General features: G+C 52.7%; 1 protein-coding gene across 32 annotated transcripts in view; it reads left to right on the top strand.

Annotated features, from left to right (window-relative positions):
• Nucleotides 1-19,627, top strand: part of LOC105488443 (DNA topoisomerase I mitochondrial) — a 65,441-nt gene that overhangs the window by 33,787 nt on the left and 12,027 nt on the right. For 20 of the 32 annotated variants that reach the window (XR_011606641.1, XR_011606643.1, XM_071067680.1 and 17 more), the window contains 7 exons: nt 2,148-2,333; nt 5,540-5,608; nt 5,807-5,921; nt 7,404-7,531; nt 7,710-7,804; nt 12,870-13,035; nt 14,630-14,803. Coding sequence is in view for 28 of the 32 variants with exons in the window: in XM_071067680.1 (XP_070923781.1) it covers nt 2,148-2,333; nt 5,540-5,608; nt 5,807-5,921; nt 7,404-7,531; nt 7,710-7,804; nt 12,870-13,035; nt 14,630-14,800 (930 nt within the window). In the remaining 4 variants the exon portion in view is untranslated. The other 12 variants (XR_011606642.1, XR_011606644.1, XM_071067658.1 and 9 more) reach the window with 12 other exon arrangements.

Raw genomic sequence — 19,627 nt, forward strand, 5'->3', positions numbered from 1 at the left:
CGCCTGTGTGTGGCGCGCATGTGTGTGGCGTGCCTGTGTGTGGCGTGCATGTGTGTGACGTGCACCTGTGTGTGGCGCGCATGTGTGTGGCGTGCCTGTGTGTGGCGTGCCTGTGTGTGATGCGCGCCTGTGTGTGGCGCGCATGTGTGTGGCGTGCATGTGTGTGGCGTGCATGTGTGTGATGTGCACCTGTGTGTGGCGCGCATGTGTGTGGCGTGCATGTGTGTGGCGTGCATGTGTGTGGCGCGCATGTGTGTGACGCGCATGTGTGTGGCGTGCCTGTGTGTGGCGTGCATGTGTGTGGCGTGCATGTGTGTGGCGTGCCTGTGTGTGGCGTGCATGTGTGTGGCGTGCATGTGTGTGGCGTGCATGTGTGTGGCGTGCATGTGTGTGGCGTGCATGTGTGTGACGCGCATGTGTGTGGCGTGCCTGTGTGTGGCGTGCATGTGTGTGGCGTGCATGTGTGTGGCGTGCATGTGTGTGGCGTGCATGTGTGTGGCGTGCATGTGTGTGGCGTGCCTGTGTGTGATGCGCGCCTGTGTGTGGCGCGCATGTGTGTGGCGTGCATGTGTGTGATGTGCACCTGTGTGTGGCGCGCATGTGTGTGGCGTGCATGTGTGTGGCACGCATGTGTGTGGCGTGCATGTGTGTGGCGTGCATGTGTGTGGCGTGCATGTGTGTGGCGTGCCTGTGTGTGATGCGCGCCTGTGTGTGGCGCGCATGTGTGTGGCGTGCATGTGTGTGGCGTGCATGTGTGTGATGTGCACCTGTGTGTGGCGCGCATGTGTGTGGCGTGCATGTGTGTGGTGCGCATGTGTGTGGCGTGCCTGTGTGTGGTGCGCATGTGTGTGGCGTGCATGTGTGTGGCGTGCATGTGTGTGATGTGCACCTGTGTGTGGCGCGCATGTGTGTGGCGTGCATGTGTGTGGTGCGCATGTGTGTGGCGTGCCTGTGTGTGGTGCGCATGTGTGTGGCGTGCATGTGTGTGGCGTGCATGTGTGTGATGTGCACCTGTGTGTGGCGCGCATGTGTGTGGCGTGCATGTGTGTGGCGTGCATGTGTGTGGCGCGCATGTGTGTGGCGTGCATGTGTGTGGCGTGCATGTGTGTGGCGCGCATGTGTGTGGCGTGCATGTGTGTGGCGTGCATGTGTGTGGCGTGCATGTGTGTGGCGTGCCTGTGTGTGATGCGCCCCTGTGTGTGGCGCGCATGTGTGTGGCGTGCATGTGTGTGGCGTGCATGTGTGTGATGTGCACCTGTGTGTGGCGCGCATGTGTGTGGCGTGCATGTGTGTGGTGCGCATGTGTGTGGCGTGCCTGTGTGTGGTGCGCATGTGTGTGGCGTGCATGTGTGTGGCGTGCATGTGTGTGATGTGCACCTGTGTGTGGCGCGCATGTGTGTGGCGTGCATGTGTGTGGCGTGCATGTGTGTGGCGCGCATGTGTGTGGCGTGCCTGTGTGTGATGCGCGCCTGTGTGTGGCGCGCCTGTGTGTGGCGTGCATGTGTGTGGTGCGCATGTGTGTGGCGTGCCTGTGTGTGGTGCGCATGTGTGTGGCGTGCATGTGTGTGGCGTGCATGTGTGTGATGTGCACCTGTGTGTGGCGCGCATGTGTGTGGCGTGCATGTGTGTGGCGTGCATGTGTGTGGCGCGCATGTGTGTGGCGCGCATGTGTGTGGCGTGCATGTGTGTGGCGTGCATGTGTGTGGCGCGCATGTGTGTGGCGTGCATGTGTGTGGCGTGCATGTGTGTGGCGTGCATGTGTGTGGCGTGCCTGTGTGTGATGCGCGCCTGTGTGTGGCGCGCATGTGTGTGGCGTGCATGTGTGTGGCGTGCATGTGTGTGATGTGCACCTGTGTGTGGCGCGCATGTGTGTGGCGTGCATGTGTGTGGCGCGCATGTGTGTGGCGTGCCTGTGTGTGGCGCGCATGTGTGTGGCGTGCATGTGTGTGGCGTGCATGTGTGTGATGTGCACCTGTGTGTGGCGCGCATGTGTGTGGCGTGCATGTGTGTGGCGTGCATGTGTGTGGCGCGCATGTGTGTGGCGTGCCTGTGTGTGATGCGCGCCTGTGTGTGGCGCGCCTGTGTGTGGTGCGCATGTGTGTGGCGCGCATGCGCATGCACCACTCACTTTGTTCCCCACCAAATAGCTGGCGCTGAGAGCGGGAAATGAGAAGGAGAACGGTGAGGCGGCCGACACCGTGGGCTGCTGTTCTCTCCGCGTGGAGCACGTCCAGCTGCACCCGGAGGCCGACGGCTGCCAGCACGTGGTGGAATTTGACTTCCTGGGGAAGGACTCCATCCGCTACTACAACAGAGTCCCGGTGGAGAAGCCTGTAAGTGCCCTCGCGGCCGGCTGCTCCTCCCTACGTGACACGTATTTGCTCTGGATGTCTTTGGGGTCGTGCCAGAGCTGCCGTGGGGTCTGTGGCCCATTTGCCACGTCCTGTCTGCTGGGTGAGGCCCGCTGTGCTGGGGCTGATGAGGGTGAGGGTGAAGGAGAGGCTATGCCCCATGGTAGACCCAAGGGGTCACAAGGGAGCTGGTCGGGGGCTGAGCAGGGTGCCTCTGTCACACCATCTTTGTCTCCTGCCCCCCGGCTGGAGCATCTCCCAGGGCTGCTGGAGGAAGACAGTGCAGACCCAGTGGTTTAACAACAGACATTTATTGTCGCTCAGTCCTGGGGGCCAGAGTCCAAGTCAAGGTGCTGGCAGAACCGCACTCTACCCACACTCGGGGAGGATCCTCCTGCCTTCCCAGCATCCGGTGGGACCGCGGATCCTGGGTGTCCTTGGTCTGAGGCTGCCTCTCGCTGCGTCTCTGCCTCTGTGTCTTCTCACAAGGACGCTGTCGTATTGGAGTTAGGGCCCACCCCACTCTTTCTAAGTGTTCGTCGTAACAGTCTCTAAAGACTCTATTTTTAAATAAGGTCACGTTCTGGCCTGGCATCGTGGTGCACTCCTGTAATTCCAGTGCTGTGGGAGGCTGAGGTGGGAGGATCACTTGAGCCCAGGAGTTTGAGACCACCTGGGCAACATAATGAGACCCTGTCTCTAAAATAATAAAAAAACAGCCGGGCACGGTGGCTCACGCTGGTAATCCCAGCACTTTGGGAGGCCGAGGTGGGCGGATCACAAGGCCAGGAGATCGAGACCCTCCTGGTCAACATGGTGAAACCCTGTCTCTACTAAAAATACAATAAATTAGCTGGGCATGGTGTCGGGAGCCTGTAGTCCCAACCGCTCGGGAGGCTGAGGCAGGAGAATAGCGTGAACCCGGGAGGCAGAGCTTGCAGTGAACTGAGACCGTGCCATTGTACTCCAGCCTGGGCGACAGCAAGACTCTGTCTCAAAATAAATAAATAAAAATTAGCTGCGCGTGATGGTGCATGCTTGTGGTCCCAGTTACTCCAGAGGCTGAGGTGGGAGGATTGCTTGAGCCTGGGAGGTTGAGGCTGTGGTGAGCCTTGATCACTCCACTGCACTCCTGCCTGGGTGACAAAATGAGACCCTGTCTTTTTTTTTTTTTTTTTTTTTTTGAGACAGAGTCTCATGCTGTTGCCCAGGCTAGAGTGCAGTAGTGTGATCTCAGCTCACTGCAACCTCCACCTCCTGGGTTAAAGCGATTCTCCTGCCCGAGTAGCTGGGACTACAGGCGCCGCCACCATGCTCGGCTAATTTTTGTATTCTTAGTAGAGACAGGATTTCACTATGTTGGCCAGGCTGGTGATGAACTCTTGACCTTGTGATCCACCCGCCTTAACCTCCCAAAGTGCTGGGATTACAGGCGTGAGCCACTGCGGCTGGCCGAGACCCTGTCTTAAAAAAATAAAAAAAGGTACATTCTGAGGTTCTGGTGAGGACATGAATTTGGGGGACACTTTTCACGCCAGTGCACCTGGGAGGGGCTGCCACCATGCCCGCTTTCCTCTGCTGCAGGGGCTATGGGCGAGACTTAAGCCTGTGGCTGCCCACCACCCCCACAGCCCCTCGCTCCACTAGCATCGATGCCCAGAGGAATGAGTGCGGTTGGGAAGGGCTGGGTAAATCTCTGGTCTCCAGACTGGCTTGAAGCAAGATTGGAATTTGGGGAGCACCCTCACCTTTGATTGGCTGTCCTGAAGAGTGATGGTATCCCCTCTCTGGGTGGGCACCACATCGCAGTGACGTTGGACAGATCCACGCACGACCTCCCTGCACCTCAAAAGCACAAATGTGACTCAGGCCGGGCGCAAGGCCCATGCCTGTAGTCCAGACACCTTGGGAGGGCTAGGTGAGAGGATCACTGGAGCCCAGGAGTTGGAGACTGCAGTGAGCTATGATCGTGCCACTGCACGCCAGCCCAGGTGACAGAGCCAGACCTAGTCTCCAAAAATTAAACAACAAAAAAGTAATGTGACCCCACTATGGGATGGGGTGGAGCCGTTCAAAAACAGAAATGGCAGCAGAGAAACAGGAGTCCCTGGCAGGGCCAGGCCTCAGGCAGTCTGGTCGGGAAGTCAGTCCTAAGGGATGAGTTAATTGGAGGTAGGAGACAAAAGCCAACACACAAAAGGAAGAGGCGAGGGGGCGCTCACTGCAGTGCCCCTGCCACGGTGAAGCGTCGGCCGCGGTGCAGGCCTGGACGGGGAGTCGCACTCCGTCCAGACAGGACTAGCCAGCCATTTACAGTGCTGTTGAGGGGAGCACTCGGTAATGGAATGCGTGTGGCCTAAAGAAAAGGCGGGACGTAAAGCCTCGTCAGGATCAGCGGTATGAAACCAAACGTGTGGAGGAGGATGAGGGAAGAAGCCGCAAGTCGGGAGCTGTGGGCCGGGGCTTCCCGCCGTGTCCCGGTGCCTGTGGGTTTGTCGAATGGGGTTCATCAGCTGTGGTACAAGGATGGTAAGGGGATCGGCTGGGGGTGTGGGGCCTCCTGCCTGTGTCTGGTGAGGGAGGGCTGCCATGCCGGTGCTGGAGAGAGCAGTGCAGACGCCACAGCAACCTCCGCGCTGGAGCCGATGCCCAGCGCTCAGGGAGGACCAGCAGGTGAAACCAAGGGGAGGGCAGGCAGGTGCAGGCGCAGGCTGGTGTTTCCTCGGAGCAGAGTTGGTCTCGTCAGAAGGGAATGAGTGTCCTCTCCCCAAAGGGACTGGTGGAGGGAGGTTGGACACGGGCACCCCAAAGGTCCTGAGGTCCTGTGATGTCAGATGAGTGTCCCACATTACAAGGGTGTGGGGTCACCTGGTGGAAATCCGGCATGGATGGAAGAAGGAGCTGGGGACTCCGGGCCACCTGCCGCGGTCACCCAGGGGAACTAACTGCAAGGCAGGAGTTGCACCCACCTCCTGAGCACGCCACCCGTACATGTGTTAGCGGTGACGGCCGCATTGGAGGGCAGGGGCCGTGTCGGGGGAGGATGCCGACAGGTGACAGTGATGCTGCTCGGGCCACCTTCCTCAGGGAAGCCTCCCGTGGGCTTCCAGGCTCTGCATAGATGCCCTTCATGCCCTCCCTTGATTCGGGTTTCTTCTGTTCTCTGAAATTCCTTCTTTCTTCTTCAGGTGTACAAGAACTTACAGCTCTTTATGAAGAACAAGGACCCCCAGGACGACCTCTTCGACAGGCTCACCGTAAGCCAGCTCGTGTTTCCTCAGCAGTGGGCGGTGGCAGGACCCGGCGAGAGGATGTGGCTGCTGAGTCTGGCTCCATCTCTCATAGCAAGGCCCAGGGTTTGGCCTGACCCGACGGCTGAAATGCCCTTTCCTTTCCGTGGGAGGCTGGGACGGCCCCACAGAACCACGTAATTATAGAGACCATTTCCTCCCCAGACGACCAGCCTGAACAAACACCTCCACGAGCTGATGGACGGGCTGACGGCCAAGGTGTTCCGGACCTACAACGCCTCCGTCACTCTGCAGGAGCAGCTGCGGGCCCTGACACGTGGTGAGCAGGCCCCACACCCACACTCACGCCGGGGAGCGTGGCCCCTGCCCCAGGCAGGGCTCCCCTGCTGGCCCTTGTTGAGTGAGCCTCGGGGTGGGGCCGCTTCTTTGGGACATGGGCTGAGGCTGTGGGCTGGCTGCTTGGTGGCCTGGGTGGCCGGAGTCCTGGGGAGGAGGAGGGAAGTGCTGGCCCTTGGGACCCCAGGCATCCCAGCCATGTGCTCCCTGCGGGGAGCCCCTGCTGCTGAGGCGGTTGTTCCTCAGCTCCTCCTCAGGGTTCTTTCTTGAAGGCCCAGGAGGCCTCTGCACTTTGCGGTGGTTCTGCCCCTCCCGCCCTCAGCTGTCTGAGCACCCTGACCTCTGGGCCTCTGTCCGCAGCCCCTGCCTCAGCTTCTGCTCTTAGAGCTTAGAGCTTCTGCTCTTAGTCCCCTGCCATCAACCTGGGGAGGCCGTCCAAGCTCGGCGAGGGCCTCTCCTCCCTCTGCCCTTGGCGCTGCCCCTGCTCCGTGATGTCCGGGCTGCTCCGTGGTGATGTCCGGGCTGCTCCGTGGTGATGTCCGGGCTGCTCCGTGGTGATGTCCGGGCTGTTCCGTGATGTCCGGGCAGATCAGACGCACAGACTCGTCCAGAGGGTGCCTCCCACCCCGGTGCCCTCCGCATTCCCCAAGCAGGGCTTCCTGGAGGAGGCACCGAGTCCGGGCACTCAGGGGCACTGACGCTCGGCCTGTGTTTTGTGTGCACCCATGGGCCTCAGAGGCTGGTGCTGTGCTGCCCTGGGGACACCCTTGCGAGCTGGGGCAGCGTTGGGCTGTGGGATGTGAAGGAGCCGGCTGGGGCAGCGTTGGGCTGTGGGATGTGAAGGAGCCGGCTGGCATCCAGGCGAGAGCCCCAGCAGAGATGCTCCCTCCACCGAGGGAGGCAGGAGATTCTGGGTGAGGACGTAGGGGCCGAGGCTGGGCCTGGGCGAGGAAACGAAGGTGCTGGGCCCCCTGCGGACGCACTTCCAGAGCTGGGGGGCTGTGCAGGAGGGGCGTGAAGGAGTGGCCGCTCCAGCAGGTGTCTGGGGCCAGTGCTTACGTTCTCTGAATCTCGTTCCTGGCTGGAAAATGGAGACAACATGGTACCTTGAGGGGATGTTGCCAGGGAAACCAGGTGCTGGGGACTTGTGACAGGCAGGGCTCCGCAGACTCACCTGTCCAGGTGGCTGGGCCTCCTTCTTGCTACAGGGCTTTGGAAGGCCTGGGTGGTGCTACCTGTGCTGTGGCCACACCAGAGGCCTTGCTGTGGTTAAAGACGCTGGGCCCTGCTCTCGGGGCCACCTCGGAGGGTCACTGACCCTCGGCCCTCGCTCTCCCCATCCCAGCGGGTGCCTGTGTGAGCGGAAGGGGCTGTGCTGTGTGGTGCGTTGAGTAAGTCCGACTCAGGGCAGACAGGGAGGGCGGCTGCCCCATGGGTGCTGCTTCTGACAGCCCGTGCCTCTCAGCCGAGGACAGCATAGCAGCCAAGATCTTATCCTACAACCGAGCCAACCGAGCCGTGGCCATTCTCTGCAACCATCAGCGAGCGACCTCCAGCACGTTTGAGAAGTCGATGCAGAATCTCCAGACCAAGGTAGCAGCTCCCAGGAGAGCCCCCAGCCCAGCCCTCAAGGGACCCCTCCCCGCTTCCCGGAGCCTCGGCACAGGCCGGGGAGCCAGCCGTGGTGGGCATGGAGGGTGTGGGAGGGTGTGGGCGCAGCGGCTGGTGTGGGACAGGGAGGGGCAGCCCTGTCTGGACCCTTTCCCTGCAGATCCAGGTGAAGAAGGAGCAGGTGGCTGAGGCCAGGGCAGAGCTGAGGAAGGCCAGGGCCGAGCACAAAGCCCAAGGGGATGGCAAGTCCAGGAGGTGAGTACCCGTGACCTCAGACGCCGTCTCCCGGGGCCCTGTCCCAACCCAGATGTGGCAGCTTTGGACCCGCCTTCCCAAGGCCAGTTTTGTTTTCCTCTTCAATTGTTATTTTGTGATTTTTTTATTTTTATAAAAACCTCCCAGGTTCAAGTGATTCCTACCTCAGCCTCCCAAGTAGCTGGGATTACAGGCGTGCACCACCATGCCCGGTTAATTCATTTATTTAGTAGAAACGGGTTTTCTCCATGTTGGCCAGGCTGGTCAAACTCCTGGCCTCAAGTGATCCTCCTGACTCGGCATCTCAAATGCTGGGATTACAGGCCTGAGCCACCGCGCCTGGCCAACTTTGTGATTTTTCAAAATACAAACTCTATGCCTTGTGGACAAGAGTGGGACATACGGAGCCATGGGAGGAGGAGACCCTGGCCGCTGAGGTTTGTGATTGTCTTTGTGGGGTCAGGAAATGAGAAGAAGGTGCCAGACTCTTCTCCAGGGCGGCAGCACCATCCCCTCCTCACCAGCAGCACGTGAGGGCCCCGACTCCTCTGTCCCGGCGCCACTGTAGGGTCAGTTTTCCGTGTGTCGATCAGAGCCCAGTGGGTGTGAAGTGGGTCAGATAGCCGGTGCTCTTGGCAGGTGCTTGTTGCCCGTTTCTGTATCGTCTCTGGAGAATGACTGCTCAGATCCTCTGTCCATGTTTTGGTCGGGTGGTCACTTTATTACTGACCTGGCAGAGCTCGTCCATGTTTCTCCCACTCTTGGGTTGTCTTTGTTCTTTCTTTTTTTTCTTTTCCTTTGGAGACACAGTGTTGCTCTGTCGCCCAGGCTGGAGTGCAATGGTGTGATCTCGGCTCGCTGCAATCTCTGCCTCCCGGGTTGAAGCAATTCTCCTGCCTCAGGCTCCTGAGTAGCTGGGATTATAGGCGCCACTACCATGCCCAGCTAATTATTTGTATTTTAGTAGAGACGGGCTTTCACCGTGTTGCCCAGGCTGGTCTTGAACTCCTGAGCTCAGGCAGTCTGCCCGCCTCAGCCTCCCAAAGTGCTGGGATTACAGGTGTGAGTCACCATGCCCAGCACCCCCCCCCCCATTTTTTTTTTGAGGTGGAGTCTTGCTCTGTCGCCGAGGCTAGAGTGCAGTGGCGCGATCTTGCCTCACTGCAACCTCTGCCTCCTGGGTTCAAGCAATTCTCCTGCCTCAGCCTCCCGAGTAGCTGGGACTACAGACACACACCACTACACCTGGCTAATGTTTGTAATTCAATAGAGATGGGGTTTCACCATATCGGTCAGGCTGGTCTTGAACTCCTGACCTCAGGTGATCCACCCACCTCGGCCTCCCAAAGTGCTGGGATTACAGGCATGAGCCACCATGCCCGGCAATGTCTTTGTTCTTTCTTGTTGGTGTCCTGTGACACATTTTAAGATTTGAATGAGTCCAGTTTATCTGTTTTTTTTTTTTTTTTCTTTTGTAGCTTATTTTTGTGTCATGTCCGAGAAGGCTTTACCTAACCCAAGGCCATGAAGATAGATTTCTCTGTTTTCTCCTAAGAGGTTTATAGGTTTACTCTTACATTTGGGTCATTGGTTCTGAGTTAATTTTTGTGTGTGATCTGAGGGAAGGGCCCAGGGTCATCCTCTTGTATGTGGACAGCCAGATGTCTCAGCCTCCTGAATAGCTGGGACCACAGGTGTGAACCGCCACACCTGGCTAACTTTTACACTAAGAAAATTTTTGTATGTTGCTCAAGCTACTCTTGAACTCCTGGCTTTAAGCAATCCCGCCTTGGCCTCCCAGAGCTCTGAGATTACAAGTATGAGCCGGCCGGGCGCGGTGGCTCAAGCCTGTAATCCCAGCACTTTGGGAGGCCGAGACGGGCGGATCACGAGGTCAGGAGTTTGAGACCATCCTGGCTAACACGGTGAAACCCCGTCTCTACTAAAAAATACAAAAAACTAGCTGGGCGAGGTGGCGGGCGCCTGTAGTCCCAGCTACTCGGGAGGCTGAGGCAGGAGAATGGCGTAAAAACCCGGGAGGCAGAGCTTGCAGTGAGCTGAGATCCGGCCACTGCACTCCAGCCGGGGCGACACAGCGAGACTCCGTCTCAAAAAAAAAAAAAAAAAAAAAAAAAAACAACAAGTATGAGCCACCGTGCCTGGCCCTTAGGACTGTATCTATAAAGGCCATATTGTATGCAAACAGAGATAGTTTTACTTCTTTTCCAATCATACGCCTTTTATTTCATATTTTTGCATTATGGACCTAGCAGGAATCTCCAGCACACTGGACATGAGTGGGACATCCTTGCCTTGTTCCTGATACTGGGGGCAAAATTCTCGTGCTTTTATCACGGAATATCATGTTAACTGTAGGTTTTTCACAGAAGCTGTTTGTCAAGTTAACAAAATTTACTTCTATTCGTAGTTTGTTGAGGTCTTTTTTAATCATGAAGAGCATTGGATTTTGTCAAATGGTTTTTCTGCACCTGTTGAGATCTTGTTTTTGTCCCTTCCTTATATTGATAGGATGTATTATACTAATTGATGATCAGATGTGAAACCATCCTTGCATTCCTGGGATAAATCCTACTTGATCCTATTGTGTAATCATTTTTGTCCATTGCTGGATTCAGTTTGCTGATATTTTGTTGAGGTTTTTGCTTCTGTATTCATGAGCATGTTAGTCTATAGTTTTCTTATGATGTCATTGATTTTGGTATCAGGTAATGCTGGTAATGAGTTGAATTAATATTTAATATAATATCTAATATTTCATGAAAGTTTATGAAAAATTGGTGCCTTTTTAAAGAGAGAGAGTCTTGCTGTGTTGCTCAGGCTGGTCTTGAACTCCTGGGCTCAAGCAATCCTTCCACCTCAGCTTCCCAAATAGCTGAGACTATAGGCTTGCACTGCTGTGTGTGGCTAGGGTCAGTTTGTTAAATGAATTCACTGGTGAAACCATCTAGGCCTGGGCTTTTCTTTGAGAGAAGTTTAAAGTTACTGATACAATCACTTGTTCTAGTTCTACTCATATTTTCTATACTTCGTGAGTCAGTTCTGGTAGTTTGTATCTTTCTGAGAATTTGTTTAGTCTAGGGTGTCTAACTGGCCGGTGCCCAGTTATTCACAGTATTCCCATATTATCTTTTTTCTTTCTTTGTGATGTTCCCTCTTTCATTCATTCCTCATTATTGTGGCTGTGGTTCTTTTTTTTGAGATGGAGTCTCGCTCTGTTACCCAGGCTGGAGTGCAATGGTGCCATCTCGGCTCACCACAACCTCCGCCTCCTGGGTTCAAGCAATTATTCTGCCTCAGCCTCCTGAGTAGCTGGGATTATAGGTGCACGCCACCATGCCTGGCTAATTTTTGTATTTTTAGTAGGGACAGAGTTTCACCATGTTAGCCAGGATGGTCTCAATCTCCTGACCTCGTGATCCGCCCGCCTCGACCTCCCAAAGTGCTGGGATTACAGGTGTGAGCCACTGCTCCTGGCATGGCTGTGGTTCTTAAAGGGTAAAACTTTTCAGGACGAGCATCGTGAGATGCAGGGGTCTGTTTTTAATAGTGGCATGTGTGAAGGAAATGTCCATTGGACTAAAGGGTATTCAGTGAAAAATAAGGCTGTGACCCACCCCTGACCTGTCCCCAGAGGCAGCTGCTGTGAAATTTTTTTTTTTTTTTTTTTGAGACGGAGTCTCACTCTGTTGCCCAGGCTGGAGTGCAGTGGCCGGATCTCAGCTCACTGCAAGCTCCGCCTCCCAGGTTTACGACATTCTCCTGCCTCAGCCTCCCGAGTAGCTGGGACTACAGGCGCCCGCCACCTCGCCCGGCTAGTTTTTTGTATTTTTTTTAGTAGAGAGGGGGTTTCACCGTGTTAGCCAGGATGGTCTCGATCTCCTGACCTTGTCTCGTGATCCGCCCATCTCGGCCTCCCAAAGTGCTGGGATTACAGGCTTGAGCCACTGCGCCCGGCCGTGAAATTTCTTTAGCATTTCCTGGCCAGGCACGGTGGCTCACGCCTGTAATCCCAACACTCTGGGAGGCCGAGGCAGGCAGATCACTTGAGGTTGGGAGTTTGAGACCATCATGGCCAACATGGTGAAACCCCATCTCTACTAAAAATACAAAAACAAAGCAAAACAAAACAAAAACTTAGCCGGGCGTGGTGGCACATGCCTGTAGTCCCAGCTACTCAGGAGGCAGGAGAATCACTTGAACCTGGGAGACAGAGGTTCCAGTGAGCCGAGATTGTGCCACTGCACTCCCGCCTGGGTGACAAAGTGAGACTCTGTCTCAAGAAAAAAAAAAAAAGACAAACGAAATTTCTTAAGCATTTCCAGAAGGACTGTGTGTGCATGCTGGCTCTCCCTCTGTTTTCCCTCCTTTTTTTCACATAAACAGCAGCCCCTCATGTGCCCCTCTGCCCTTGGGGATGTGGCTCATGCTGGGAAGGCACTTCCCAGGGCCTGTGCTTCCGGTTCGGCGGGCTGCCCCCTTCTCGGCCGTATTTCTGCAGATGCAAGTGTCTTTCCACGCATGTTTGAGTGTGTTTGTGGCCAAAATTCCTAGAAGAGTTGGGGTCAAAGGTTGCATGCATGGGTGATGTTGTGGCATTGGAGGGTACGAGTAATGTGGAAGGGGCGTCTCTGTTGAAATGTGCTTTCCCTAAGGGGTTGGGAAGGAGGGCTGAGCGGCTTCCCGGAAGTGAAAGGGCATTTGTGTTTGCTTTCTTGGGCCTAGTCCCGCTGCCCTCGTCCTGTTTGGGCTGGCCTCGGTCTGTTGTGTCGAGCATCTCACCCTCCTTTGAGTCAGGTGCTGACGGGCTGCTCACCCTCCTATGAGTCAGGTCCTGATGAGCTGCTCACCCTCTGCCCAGGGTGCTCCTCCGTATCTGACTTGGCAGCTGGGGTGGGGCTGGGCTTCAGCCTTTGATCCTGGCTGGTCTTTTGCTGTGATGACTGACGACAGTGCTAAGGACGGGGCTGCACCGGGAGGGAAGGCGGCAGGGCTGGAGAAGTGCAGGTCTCCTCACGTGGCACTAGTCCAGCGCGGGGCCTCGCAGCCTCTTCTCTTGCCAGTGTCCTGGAGAAGAAGAGGCGGCTCCTGGAGAAGCTGCAGGAGCAGCTGGCGTGGCTGAGTGTGCAGGCCACGGACAAGGAGGAGAACAAGCAGGTGGCTCTCAACACGTCCAAGCTCAACTACCTGGACCCCAGGATCAGCATTGCCTGGTACGTGTGCCTGGGGTCTCAGTTCCCACCTGTGGCCTCCGGGGGGCCTGGGTTTTCCAGAGGCCTCTGTTCAGTCCCAGCATTGCTCCTGACCCGTGTCCCCTGTGTCCCCTGGGGTCAGCGCAGGCCCTCCCTGTGACAGGGACCCCTGATGCCGCGTCCTGTGTCATCACTTCTCCCTGTCCTGAACGTTGGGATGGACAGGGTGAGGTGGGGGTGCTGACAGTGGCCTGGGACTCGGCGTCATCAGCAGGGCCTGTGGAGCTCAGCCTGCCCACTGGGAGTGGAAGGTGGCTGGGCGCCTTGTTCAGTGGACACCTGGGCCACAGCAGGTTGTCTCTGACACCTCACTGATGCTCCAGGGTGGCGGCATGCGTGGGGTGGGGCAGGCCTAGAGGAGCAGGCCCCAGCTACCCCAGCCGGCTCTGGCGTCCCTGCCGCACGGAGGACGCTCGCCCTTCCCCAGTGCCCTGACCTGGCCTTCAAGGTGGGTGAATTGCCCGCTTGCCTGGGCTGACCCTGCCTCCCACAGGTGCAAGCGATTCAGGGTGCCAGTGGAGAAGATCTACAGCAAAACCCAGCGGGAGAGGTTCGCCTGGGCTCTCGCCATGGCAGGAGAAGACTTTGAATTCTAATGACGAGCTGTGTCTGTGTTGAAACTTCTTTTGTGGGTTTTTTTTTTTTTTTTTCCACTATTAAAGCAGTATTGGGGAATTTTGTACAATAAAATGTTGTGTGAAGTGTTTGTGTGTCACTACAGAAAAAGTCCCCAGGACATGTTGTGTGAAGTGTTTGTGTGTCACTACAGAAAAAGTCCCCAGGCCAGGCACAGTGGCTCACACCTGGGATCTTGGTATTTTAGAGGCCTGAGGCCAAAGGATCACTTGAGTGGAGGCTGAGGCTGCAGTGAGCTGTGATTGTGCCCCTGCACTCCAGCCTGGGCAACAGAGCAAGACCCCATCTCAAAGAGAAAGAAAAGTCCCTGACGCCTGCCCTGTCCTTTGAAGCACTGCCTCCACCCCCGAGCACGGAGTCCGCTGGGCTGTCACATCCAATCAGCGTCCGAGCCTGGACCCCGGTTCCTGCTCGACGGGGGAGGAGAGAGACCTTCGTGTGCTCTGAGGCTGAGCACCTTCGGCAAGGATCCCACATTTGCACACGTGCCACCCTCTCAGCAGGGGCCTGGACTCTTCACCAAGTTCTTCGGTGCCTGGAACTCAGGAAGGGCACAGTTACTGCCTGGTCACTAAGCCTAATGGCCCCTGTTTAGTTTTCATCACATCCACACTCTCTGTATGTAGCTCTTATGATGGCCTCCTGCCTCAGTTTCCTAACCCTGTATCCTCCCAGAGCTGCCTGTCGGCTGCCCTCTCCTCTGCCACGCAGGACCCTCTGTGGCCCCCTCCTCTGCCACGTGGGACCTTTTGTGGCCCCCTCCTCTGCCACGCAGCACCCTCTGCCACCCTCTCCTCTGCCACGCGGGAGCCTCTGCCGCCTCTCCTCTGCCACGCGGGACCCTCTGCCGCTCTCTCCTCTGCCAGGCGGTGTAGGGACCAGCCCTACAAGGTCTGTGTGTTTTTCTCCCTGTGTGCAGAGACGAGAGATCATAGAAATAAATACACAAGACAAAGAGATACAAGACAGCTGGGCCCGGGGGACCACTCCCACCAAGACGCGGAGACTGGCAGTGGCCCCGAATGCCTGGCTGCGCTGTGATTTATTGGATACAAGGCAAAAGGGCAGGAGTGTGAGTCGTCTCCAGTGATAGGTAAGGTCATGCAAGTCACGTGTCCACCAGACAGGGGGCCCTTCCCTACCTGGCAGCTGAGGCAGAGAGAGGACAGCTTATGCCATTATTTCTTCTATGCGTTTCAAAGATTTTTAGTACGTTCACTAATTCTGCTATGGCTATCTAGAAGGCAGACCAGGTGTACAGGGCGGAACATGAAAGCGAAACAGGAGCGTGACCGCTGAAGCACAGCATCACAGGGAGACAGTTAGGCCTCCGGAGGCTGCGGCTTCCACAAGAGGTGGAGGAGTAGAGTCTTCTCTAACTCCCCCGGGAAAGGGAGACTCCCTTTCTCGGTCTGCTAAGTAACGGGCGCCTTCCCAGGCACTGGCGCTACCGCTAGACCATGGTCTGCTAAGTAACGGGCGCCTTCCCAGGCACTGGTGCTGCCGCTAGACCAAGGAGCCCTCTAGTGGCCATGTCCGGGCATGACAGAGGCTCACACTTCTGGTCACTGCTCACGGTGCCCCTTCAGCTCCTATCTCTGTATGGCCTGGTTTTTCCTAGGTTATGATTGTAGAGCAAGGATTATTATTATATTGGAATAAAGAGTAATGCTGCAAATTGATGATTAATAATATTCATATATCTATATTTCTAGCATAACTTCTTATTTTTTAATTTTTTAAAATTATACTTTAAGTTCTAGGGTACATGTGCACAACGTGCAGGTTTGTTACATATGTATACATGTGCCATGTTGGTGTGCCGCACCCATTAACTCGTCATTTAGGTATATCTTCTAATGCTATCCCTCCCCTCCCCCCTTCCCACAATAGGCCCCAGTGATGTTCCCCTTCCTGTGTCCAAGTGATCTCATTGTTACCACCCATGAGTGAGAACATGTGGTGTTTGGTTTTTTGTCCTTGCCATAGTTTGCTGAGAATGATGGTTTCCAGCTTCATCCATGTCCCTACAAAGGACATGAACTCATCCTTTTTTATGGCTGCATAGTATTCCATGGTGTATATGTGCCACATTTTCTTAATCCAGTCTATCACTGATGGACATTTGGGTTGATTCCAAGTCTTTGCTCTTGTGAATAGTGCCGCACTAAACATATGTGTGCATGTGTCTTTATAGCAGCATGATTTATAATACTTTGGGTATATACCCAGTAATGGGATGGCTGGGTCAAATGGTATTTCTAGTTCTAGATCCTTGAGGAATCGCCACACTGTCTTCCACAATGGTTGAACTAGTTTACAGTCCCACCAACAATGTAAAGTGTTCCTGTTTCTCCACATCATCTCCAGCACCTGTTGTTTCCTGACTTTTTAATGATCGCCATTCTAACTGGTGTGAGATGGTATCTCATTGTGGTTTTCATTTGCATTTCTCTGATAGCCAGTGATGATGAGCATGTTTTCGTGTGTCTGTTGGCTGCATAAATGTCTTCTTTTGAGAAGTGTCTGTTCATATTATTTGCCCACTTTTTGATAGGGTTGTTTTTTTCTTGTAAATTTGTTTGAGTTCTTTGTAGATTCTGGATATTAGCCCTTTGTCAGATGAATAGATTGCAAAAATTTTCTCCCATTCTGTAGGTTGCCTGTTCACTCTGATGGTAGTTTCTTTTGCTGTGCAGAAGCTCGTTAGTTTAATTAGATCCCATTTGTCAATTTTGGCTTTTGTTGCCTTTGCTTTTGGTGTTTTAGACATGAGGTCCTTGCCCATGCCTATGTCCTGAATGGTATTGCCTAGGTTTTCTTCTAGGGTTTTCACGGTTTTAGGTCTAACATTTAAGTCTTTAATCCATCTTGAATTAATTTTTGTATAAGGTGTATGGAAGGGATCCAGTTTCAATTTTCTACATATGGCTAGCCAGTTTTCCCAGCACCATTTATTACATAGAGAATCCTTTCCCCATTTCTTGTTTTTGTCAGGTTTGTCAAAGATCAGATGGTTGTAGATGTGTGGTATTATTTCTGAGGGCTCTGTTCTGTTCCATTGGTCTATATCTCTGTTTTGGTACCAGTATCATGTTGTTTTGGTTACTGTAGCCTTGTAGTATAGTTTGAAGTCAGGTAGCGTGATGCCTCCAGCTTTGTTCTTTTGGCTTATGATTGACTTGGCAATGCGGGCTCTTTTTTGGTTCCATATAAACTTTAGTTTTTTTCCAATTCTGTGAAGAAAGTCATTGGTAGCCTGATGGGGATGGCACTGAATCTATAAATTACCTTGGGCAGTATGGCCATTTTCACAATATTGATTCTTCCTATCTGTGAGCATGGAATGTGTTTCCATTTGTTTGTGCCCTCTTTTATTTCATTGAGCAGTGGTTTGTAGTTCTCCTTGAAGAGATCCTTCACATCCCTTGTAAGTTGGATTCCTAGGTATTTTATTCTCTTTTGTGAATGGGAGTTCACTCATGATTTGGCTGTTTGTCTGTTATTGGTGTATAAGAATGCTTGTGATTTTTGCGCATTGATTTTTGTATCCTGAGACTTTGCTGAAGTTGTTTATCAGCTTAAGGAGATTTTGGGCTGAGACGATGTAGATATACACGATTGTATATCTAGAAAGATATACAATCATGTCATCTGTAAACAGGGACAATTTGACTTCCTCTTTTCCAAATTGAATACCCTTTATTTCTTTCTCCTGCCTGATTGCCCTGGCCAGAACTTCTAATACTATGTTGAATAGGAGTGGTGAGAGAGGGCATCCCTGTCTTGTGCCAGTTTTCAAAGGGAATGCTTCCAGTTTTTGTCCATTCAGTATGATATTGGCTGTGGGTTTGTCATAAATAGCTCTTATGATTTTGAGATACGTCACATCAATACCTAACATATTGAGAGTTTTTAGCATGAAGGGCTGTTGAATTTTGTCAAAGGCCTTTTCTGCATCTATTGAGATAATCATGTGGTTTTTGTCTTTGATTCTGTTTATACGATGGATTATGTTTATTGATGTGTGTATGTTGAACCAGCCTTGCATCCCAGGAATGAAGCCCACTTGATCATGGTGGATAACCTTTTTGATGTACTGCTGGATTTGGTTTGCCAGTATTTTATTGAGGATTTTTGCATCAATGCTCCTCAGGGATATTGGTCTAAAATTCTTTTTTTGTTGTGTCTCTGCCAGGCTTTGTTATCAGGATGATGCTGGCCTCATAAAATGACCTAGGGAGGATTTCCTCTTTTTCTATTGATTGGAGTAGTTTCAGAAGGAATGGCATTAGCTCCTCCTTGTACTTCTGGTAGAATTCGGCTGTGAATCCATCTGGTCCTGGATTTTTTTTGGTTGGTAAGCTATTAATTATTGCCTCAGTTTCAGAGCCTGTTATTGGTCTATTCAGAGATTCAACTTCTTCCTGGTTTAGTCTTGGGAGGGTGTATATGTGTCCAGGAATTTATCCATTTCTTCTAGATTTTCTAGTTTATTTGCATAGAGGTGTTTATAGTATTCTCTGATGGTAGTTTGTATCTCTGTGGGATTGGTGGTGATATCCCCTTTATCATTTTTTATTGTGTCCATTTGATTCTTCTCTCTTCTCTTCTTTATTAGTCTTGCTAGTGGTCTGTCAATTTTGTTGATCTTTTCAAAAAACCAGCACCTGGATTCACTGATTTTTTTGAAGGTTTTTTTTTTTTGTGTCTCTATCTCCTTCAGTTCTGCTCTGATCTTAGTTATTTCTTGCCTTCTGCTAGCTCTTGCTTCTCTAGTTCTTTTAATTGTGATGTTAGGGTGTCAATTTTAGATCATTCCTGCTTTCTCTTGTGGGCATTTAGTGCTATAAATTTCCCTCTACACACTGCTTTAAATGTGTCCCAGAGATTCTGGTATGTTGTGTCTTGGTTCTCATTGGTTTCAAAGAACATCTTTATTTCTGCCTTCATTTCGTTATGTGCCCAGTAGTCATTCAGGAGCAGGTTGTTCAGTTTCCATGTAGTTGAGCGGTTTGGATTGAGTTTCTTAGTCCTGAGTTCTAGTTTGATTGCACTGTGGTCTGAGAGACAGTTTGTTGTGATTTCTGTTCTTTTACATTTGCTGAGGAGTGCTTTACTTCCAACTATGTGGTCAATTTTGGAATAAGTGCGATGTGGTGCTGAGAAGAATGTACATTCTGTTGATTTGGGGTGGAGTTCTGTAGACGTCTATTAGGTCTGCTCGCTGCAGAGCTGAGTTCAATTCCTGGATATCCTTGTTAACTTTCTGTCTTGTTGATCTGTCTAATGTTGACAGTGGGGTATTAAAGTCTCCCATTATTATTGTATTGGAGTCTAAGTCTCTTTGTAGGTCTCTAAGGACTTGCTTTATGAATCTGGGTGCTCCTGTATTGGGTGCATATATATTTAGGATAGTTAGCTCTTCCTGTTGAATTGATCCCTTTACCATTATGTAATGGCCTTCTTTGTCTCTCTTGATCTTTGATGGTTTAAAGTCTGTTTTGTCAGAGACTAGGATTGCAACCCCTGCTTTTTTTTTGTTTTCCATTTGCTTGGCTGATCTTCCTCCATCCCTTTACTTTGAGCCTACATATGTCTCTCCACATGAGATGGGTCTCCTGAATACAGCACACTGATGGGTCTTGACTCTTTATCTAATTTGCCAGTCTGTGTCTTTTAATTGGAACATTTAGCCCACTTACATTTAAGGTTAATATTGTTATGTGTGAATTTGATCCTGTCATTATGATGTTAGCTGGTTATTTTGCTCTTTAGTTGATGCAGTGTCTTCCTAGCATCGATGGACTTTACATTTTGGCATGATTTTGCAGTGGCTGGTACCAGTTGTTCCTTTCCATGTTTAGTGCTTCCTTCAGGAGCTCTTGTAGGGCAGGCCTGGTGGTGACAAAATCTC

Source organism: Macaca nemestrina, chromosome 8, assembly GCF_043159975.1.
Source record: "Macaca nemestrina isolate mMacNem1 chromosome 8, mMacNem.hap1, whole genome shotgun sequence".
Classification (NCBI taxonomy): Eukaryota; Metazoa; Chordata; class Mammalia; order Primates; family Cercopithecidae; genus Macaca; species Macaca nemestrina.